This window comes from Crocuta crocuta, unplaced genomic scaffold (genome assembly GCF_008692635.1).
Source record: "Crocuta crocuta isolate KB4526 unplaced genomic scaffold, BGI_CrCroc_1.0 scaffold234, whole genome shotgun sequence".
NCBI classification, from domain to species: domain Eukaryota; kingdom Metazoa; phylum Chordata; class Mammalia; order Carnivora; family Hyaenidae; genus Crocuta; species Crocuta crocuta.
Window position 1 is genome coordinate 3,977,100 of NW_027529647.1, and position 7,127 is coordinate 3,984,226.

General features: G+C 65.8%; 1 protein-coding gene across 4 annotated transcripts in view; it reads right to left on the bottom strand.

Moving 5' to 3' along the window:
• Positions 1–368: 368 nt before the first annotated feature.
• PIGQ (phosphatidylinositol glycan anchor biosynthesis class Q) overlaps positions 369–7,127 on the bottom strand; it is a 9,360-nt gene continuing 2,601 nt past the window's right edge. For 2 of the 4 annotated variants that reach the window (XM_077762703.1, XM_077762701.1), the window contains 8 exons: positions 6,947–7,067; positions 4,989–5,115; positions 4,598–4,751; positions 4,382–4,493; positions 3,501–3,581; positions 2,903–3,017; positions 1,410–1,471; positions 369–614 (listed from right to left, as the gene is read on the bottom strand). In XM_077762703.1, the coding sequence (XP_077618829.1) occupies positions 462–614; positions 1,410–1,471; positions 2,903–3,017; positions 3,501–3,581; positions 4,382–4,493; positions 4,598–4,751; positions 4,989–5,115; positions 6,947–7,067 (925 nt within the window). In that variant the 3' untranslated portion in view covers positions 369–461. The other 2 variants (XM_077762702.1, XM_077762704.1) reach the window with 2 other exon arrangements.

The following is a 7,127-nucleotide window of genomic DNA, read 5'->3' on the forward strand; positions in this document are numbered from 1 at the left end:
GTTTGGGCTGGAGACCCAGGAGAGCAACTCCCGAGGAGGGGATGCTTGGGGGGTCAGCCTCAAGGGCTGCTGAGCGCATCCGGGAGGGGTCCCTCTGCCTCCTGACAGGGAGACTGCACCCCCTCCCCCCATTGGGAGTGGCCATGGTGGGAAGGGGCGGAGCCTCTACAAACCCCTTCCAGAGTCTGGGTGTGACGGGTGGGGCTCCCGGGCAATGCCACGGCCACAGGCCAGGCGGTGGGTCCGAGGCGAACACCGCCAGTGATGGAGCAGCGGCCTGTTGGCCCGGCTGGCCGCCCCCGCGTCCTGCTCAGCACCGCGCAGCCTCAGAGCCGAGGCCTCAGGCACCCGGGGGCAGAGAAGGCAAAGAGCAGGGATGCGAGCCGCCCTGCCAGCCAGTGCCCCTGGCAGGGCGGAGGGCTGACTGCGGAGGAGCCGGGCGGCCCGGTGGCCAGGGTCTGTCAGTCCTGCTTGTCCCCCCTCTGCCGCCAGGGGTAGATGAGTTCCCCGAAGAACAGCTTGCGGCACAGGGAGCCCCAGGAGTGTGTGGGGTGGCAGCCACAGCTGGGGAGGCGGTAGGTGTGGATCACGCGACCGTAGGGCAGTGGGTTTATCTGGAAGCACAAGGCGGGGGTCAGCCAGCCCATGGCCCCCCAGCGCACTGGGCTGCCCATTGTGCCCTCTCGGTGGTACCCAGGGGTAGGCGGAGGGGCCCGAGGGGGAACGCGTGGGCCGAGGCCGAGCGTGCCCTCCTGGAGCGAGGCTTTGGGGAGGGGAGGTGGGCCAGGCTGGAGGGGCAGAGACCCCTGTACTGCAGGACTTCCCCCACAGGAGCCTCCCAAGGGGTCTAGGAACACCCCCACCCCAACCCCGAGAAAACCACACAGGGTCCTGGCTGCCTCAGCACCTGAGATGCAGCCCTCAGGCCAACCTCCCCCCATCAGCACCCAGTGAGCCACCCGGTAACCCGCCTACTCCCTCCTATAGGCCAGAGGGACCGTTTCCGAGAGAAGAGCCCAAGAGAAAAGGCTTGTGTGTCCCGAGGCCTTCGCCACATCTGTGCTCGTCTACCTGGAATGAGAGCCCGTGGGGCCCAGGGCAGGAAAGAAGGGTGCGGGGCCCAGCGGGCAGGAGCCCTGGGGGCCGAAAGCATCCGACCCAGCGCAGGGGGTCCCTTCCAGTGTCCTGCTGAAGGAGGTTCCAGGCAGAGGGGGTCACAGTGCCCGGAGGCCTCGAAGGTGAGCCTCCCCTTGGGTACCACCCATCAGCTCTGCTGCGCCCGCAGCCCTGCACCCAGGGGGGCACAGAGGGATGAGACCCCAGCTGCCCCCAGATGTGGGCATCACCACAGCAGGGGGGTGCCGGGTCAGTCCGCGGGTAGCAGCGTGAGGGGTGCACAGAGGCCTCACCTGCATCAAGAGGCGGAGGGGCCTCCCAGCCTCGTGCTCCAGGACCCGGAACTTCACACCAGCTGCAGGGGGAGCAAGGTGCCCGTGGGGGAGGCCGGAGGCTCCCCGAGGCCCGCAGGGCCCACAGACAGCCTCCCAGGCCTCCGGCATCAGCACAGGCAGGTGTGGGCAGAAGTCCCCTGCGCCTCCGGTGGCACTCAGAAGGCTGTGGGTGGCGCTGGGACGCACCACGGGCTCACCCGCCCCCACTCCACCCAGTCTCCGTGTCTGTCCCTGAGCTGACCACCTGGCCACAATCAAAGCTTCCACAGAACTTCATGGACAGACAGACGCCGCGGGCCTGGGAGGCAGCGGGAGCCAGCTGGGCACTGCGGCACATGCTGTGCTCTTTCCGAATGGATGCGGGCTGTCCCACAGGATGGACGGGCACCTGGTGGCGTGTGGCCACCCTGCTGGCAGCTAAACGTCTTCCAGATTCTGTGTGCGCGGCCGGCTTGGGAGCCCTCCGTGCCCCTGGCCTACGGATTGTGCTCCCATCCTGGGAATTCCCAAGGCAGAAAGTTCTCAAAAAGAGAAGCAGGAGCTAATTATTAATTGATGAAGAGACCCCAAGGCAAACTCACTGAAACAGAGAGAGGCAGCAGCATCTGTGGGATTTTATGTGAAGTTAAAACAACCCTGCTCTGGCCATGAGCTGGGGGCAGGGGAGGGGACCCGGGTCTCTCCGGCTGTTCACCTGCCTGGTCCTGGCACCGACGTGCGGGCAGAGGCTGGAGCCCCTGGTGTCAGCCACCTAGGGGTCTGCAGGGGAAGTGGTCTGGAAAGGGAACTTAAGGGCATCCAATAGGCAGACATTAGGTCCAAAGCCCACAGAACATGCCGGAAGCAGCAGCCTGAGCTTTGGTGTGGGGCCTGAGCTACAAACTGGACGCAGGGCCAGGAACTCTCCACATTCCCTGATGTGCTCAAAACCCCTGAACAGGACAGACCAACTCGCGATGCTGTGACCAGTTCAGTCGGCCTCTCGGGGCCTGCCGTGGGGACAGCCTCCCCTCAGGGGCATCGGGCCAACCTAAGGGTTGGTGTCAGCATGAAAACAGGGGCAGCCATCTGCAGAGGGGACAGCCAGGGCAGCCAGGACGGTGGGTGCTGTCCCGGCGGGCAGGGGTCTGTGGGGTGGGCTGGGGCTCCTGTCACACAGGTCTGGCCAGCCCAGCACCCTCCACCCTGGGCTGTCCCCTCCGAGGTTCAGGGGCACAGGCAGGCACGCACAGTCACATACAACCACACAGGGACACTTCTCCGAGGCATGTGCCTCACCTACACTACACACAGACCTCAGGACAAACGTTCATACTCATTGCAGAAAAGGGTGACAAAGAGGAAAGGTCGCCTCTGCAGCCTCTAAACCTGAGGGCGAGGCGNCCCCCACCAGCCGCCCCTCCCCCCCCACTGCTGCTTCCAGGCAGGAGGCGCGCGGCGCAGGGACCTACCCGCAAGCCTGTATGGCCGGCAGAGCCGGAGGCCGAGGGAGTACAGCGGCAGGGAGTTGATGACGTCCACGAGCACATGGATCAGGCCCTGCACGGCCACCACCAGGAGCCGGAGCTGCAGCACACACAGCGCTCAGATCCGTGCGCGTCCCCACGACTACAGCAGCCGGGGGGGTCCTGGGCCACGACGAAGGGTGACCGGGGGCTCAGGACCCCTGGGGGGGGGCGCGGCTCCCACCCGGATCCTAAGGCCCGGGTCTGAGGAGGCAGGGAAGCAGTGAGCAGCAGCAGCTGAGCCCAGGGAAACATGGCACCGGGCCCTCCCTCGGCCTGGGCCACCTGAGTGCTGCGTCCCCCGAGTCCTGTCCTCCAGGGCCAGGCTGCGTGGCCCCCAAGGGTAGAGCCCAGCACAGTGCCCAGAAAGCACGGAACGGCCGCACGCTCCATGGACTGCGGGGATAGAGGGCTCGCCCACCCCCGCCTGGCCGCCAGGCAGAGCATACACTGATCACTCTGAGCCCTGGGCGCGAGGCCCAGGGGCCGGCTCGGCCGGGTGCCACGGCCAACGCCCTCCCAGGCCGCGTGCCCCTCGGCTCACCAGGGTGAACACCAGGTAGTACAGGGCTGCGGTGGGCAGGAGGAAGACCAGGATGGTGAAGAGCAAAGTCCCGATGAACAGCTGCAGGGAGAAAGGGCACCACCATCGGCATCAGCGAGAGCCGCATGCCGGGGCAGCCCCCTCGGCACTGGCCACACCTCTGCTGCCGTCCCCACCAAACCCATCCCGTAACTGAGCGGAAAAGGGACCCCTGCTGACGGGACACCCTGGCTCCCTGAGACAACACAGGAAAAGCTGCTCACAACAGCTTTGTCCAGTGCTGGGAGGGACGCGTCCACACGCCCTCCAGACTCGGATGGGCAGAACCAGCCAGCGGGACGTGAGCACATACGCCAAAAGCAGGCGGGTTGTGAGTATCAGGCAGGACACGTAGGTCTCGGGGGGCTGCACGCAGGGCCCACGCGCCAGGTCTGAGCTACAGGGAACGCCAGAGGCAGGCCCTGCACCCAGGTCACCTGTACGTCCTGCTGTCCAGTGGGTCCCGGGGGCCCAGCACCCTCCTCAGGGCAGCGTCCACCTCCCACCCGGGGCAAGGCCCTGTGCTGTCGGAAGGCCCCACGCGCACCCTGGCCCTCGCAGACCCCTCACGTTCCCAGGGTCCACGCCCACCCTCGTCAGGTGAGCTGTGGACAGGAGTGTGGCCACCCCGTCATGGTGCCAAGTGGCTACGCTGGCCAAGCCATTCGGAGGGACCAGAGGGACTGGAGCAAGGGGGGCAGTGGGCAGGGGGGTAGGGGGCAGTGGGCAGGGGGGCAGGGGGCAGGNGCAGGGCCTCAGGCTGGACAGAAGGGGGCAGGGCCTGGGGGCAGGGGGGCAGGGGGCAGGGGGCAAGGCCCCTCCCCTGCAGTCCCGCCCGGTACCTGGTCCAGGTCGTAGGAGCAGGAGTCCACCCGCTGGCGCAGGACATTCCACTTCTTCCCCCGGAAGAGACGCCAGAGCGAGGACAGGCCGCAGACCTTCAGGCAGTACAGCCTGCGGGCCACGGGCAGCGTCAGGGCCAGGGCTCCGGGCCGCCCCGGCCGCCACCCAGCCTCACAAGTGTCCGGGGCACGCAGGGGCGGGGAGCACTCGCCCACCTGGCGCCGTAGACATAGAAGCAGTAGATGTGGAAGGTGAGGAGAGCGATGATGTCGGACAGGATAGACAGGGCGACCGTCAGGCCCAGGCAGGCTGAGAGGCCCACGTGCCACAGGATGCGCTCGATGAAGGGGGACATGAGGTGGATGTAGCCTGGTGGGATGGGGGACGGTCAGCTATGGGTCTCGGCCGCCCGGGTCCTCACGGACGAGGGGTGCCTGAGGCTGACAGACTGCTCTGCTGGCCGTCCCCTGGCCCGGCAGCCAGCCCAGCAGAGCAGGGCCTCACACACGCACGCCAAGGGCACGGGGCCCCACTCAGCCAGGGCTGTCCCCTGGGGGCCCAGGCTTTAGGAGCCGAGTTGGGGGGGTCCCCGGGGCTGGCACTCACTGATCCACAGGTGCAGATGGTATAGGAAGAAACGGCCCAGGACCTGGTCCAGCGCCCGGTTCATCTTCAGCCCAGCAGGTGCCCCCATCAGCCACTGCAGGAGATGCTGGAGCTCCTCAGCCACATGCTGGAGGGACACAGGAGGGGCAGGCAGACTGTCAGCTGCGCCCCATCACAGCCAGCCCATCTGGGCAGGGAAGGGGTAGTCTGGGGGCCTCCTTCCGGGGGTCTCCTGCCGTGACGGGCACACAAGCTTTCCCATACTTACCTGCCCAGGGAACCCCTCTTTGCAGATGCTCTGGGATCAGCTGAGAGGCACAGTCTATGAGGCTGATAGTCTTCCCCTCGCCCTCTGGACATGAGGGCCCCGATGGCTATCACCCCTTCCTGCATCCCAACCCCCTTGCCACCAGACCCACAGGAGTGCTCAGCCCCATATGCCCAGAGGTGGGACAGACCCCAGCTTACCACGAATCTTGTAGGGGGAGCCGATGGGTCTCCAGTGCCCCTCCGCTGAGGACCCCACCCTACCACCTGGCACTCCCCCACCTAGCACCCCACTTGTCCAGGGGAGCGAGGGGTGACCTCAGGTAACCTTGAAGGGTGATGGTGAGCCCATCGGGGGCCCAGGTACCCATGAGAAGGCTGGAGCGTCCCCCAGAAAAAAGGATGGGTGGGATGTGAGTCATCAGCAATGCTGAGTGAGAGCCAGAGACACACAGGCAGGGCCGCTGAGCCACATCCTGGCTGCCCAAGGAAGAGGCTGATGTCCAGGCACTTTGCCCGTCCCAGCGCACAGGCCCTGAGGACCCTCAGCCTCATCAACAATGCTGGGGTCACAGTGGTGACGTCCCTGCCCCACAGTACCGACCTGCCACCCCTCCTGCCCACTGTGCGGACCTAGAAAGGCCTCAGCCATGTCAGGAGCAAGGCATTCTTTATAAATAGGGCTTATCTAATATTTAAAGGTTAAGAGCTAGGCGGCAGGAAGAAGCTTTCATTTTTAAATTAAATATTTATATTTCTGTGCAATTCTGCAAAAGGGAAGTGTAAGATGAAGCTGGCCGAGAGGCAGAGCGTGGATGAGCAAAGTGAAGTGGCCAAGCCCCCTTCCCGGCCTCCAGGCCTCTTCCCTCCCTCTCTCGGACGAGGCCGCCCAGAGAAGCCACGGGGCTCCCGGGCCGTGGGGGCTCCTGCCCACGAGGAGGCCAGTGGGCAGCCGCGGCTGGGGCAGCGTGCACAAGGACCACGCCAGGGCCAGGAGGCGTGAGGGAGGCCCAAGGCGCCAGAGGGACTGCTCTCAGCAGGGAGACCAGCCCCAACAGGAGTGACAGCGCCTGCGGCTCCGAGGACGGGAGGCAGAGAGGCCGAAGGCACTTTTAGCGCTGGCACAAAAGTGCAGCAGGGTAGAAGCTGAGGGGAGGGCCAGGGAGGAAGAGGAGGGAGCCCCACGGACGAGCTGGTGGCCCGGCACCAGCATGGGAACCTTGAAGTCAGCAGTGGGAACGGCCTGACCGCACGCTGAGCCCTGGACACGCGGAAGGTTTCCGCGATGCTCACTGTGCGGAGGGCCCAAGCCAAAGCTGGCTGCCCCTAAGAGCCAGGAGCCGGGGCTGCTGGGCCTGATGGAGGGAGGTGGGCTCCCCCAAAAGCCTCAGCTGCAAGCTGGTCCCAGGCACGACTACCTTTGGGAAAGGAAGGTAAAGGCCAGGAGCTAGCGGTGACCTGGGAGGGGCAGGTGGGCGCCTGGTGAGCCGAGTGCAGCCCTGGGGACTCAGTGAGACACAGTGGCTCCTAGGGGACCCATCTGGGGTCAAGGACAAAGGCTGCTTACTGGCCCAACAGAGAGAAAGGACAATGCTGCTCTCGCTGGCAGACGGGCCTCTGCTGCCCCCAGGAAGGGCCCCCCCCCCCCCCACCATTCCTGGGACACACCAGGCTCCATACAACCAACTCACGTCAGCCACGGGGACAAGCGCCTCTGCCAGCTGTCCGATCCGGTCCTTCCCATGAAGCCAGGACAGCAGCGCAAGACCAAGGGCCACATCGAGAAGCACAGAGACAAGCACATTGGCCTTTCTGGAAAGAGAAGCCCAACGGGAGTGGGTGGGGAGGGGGGGCAGCCCCAAGAGGGTCCCT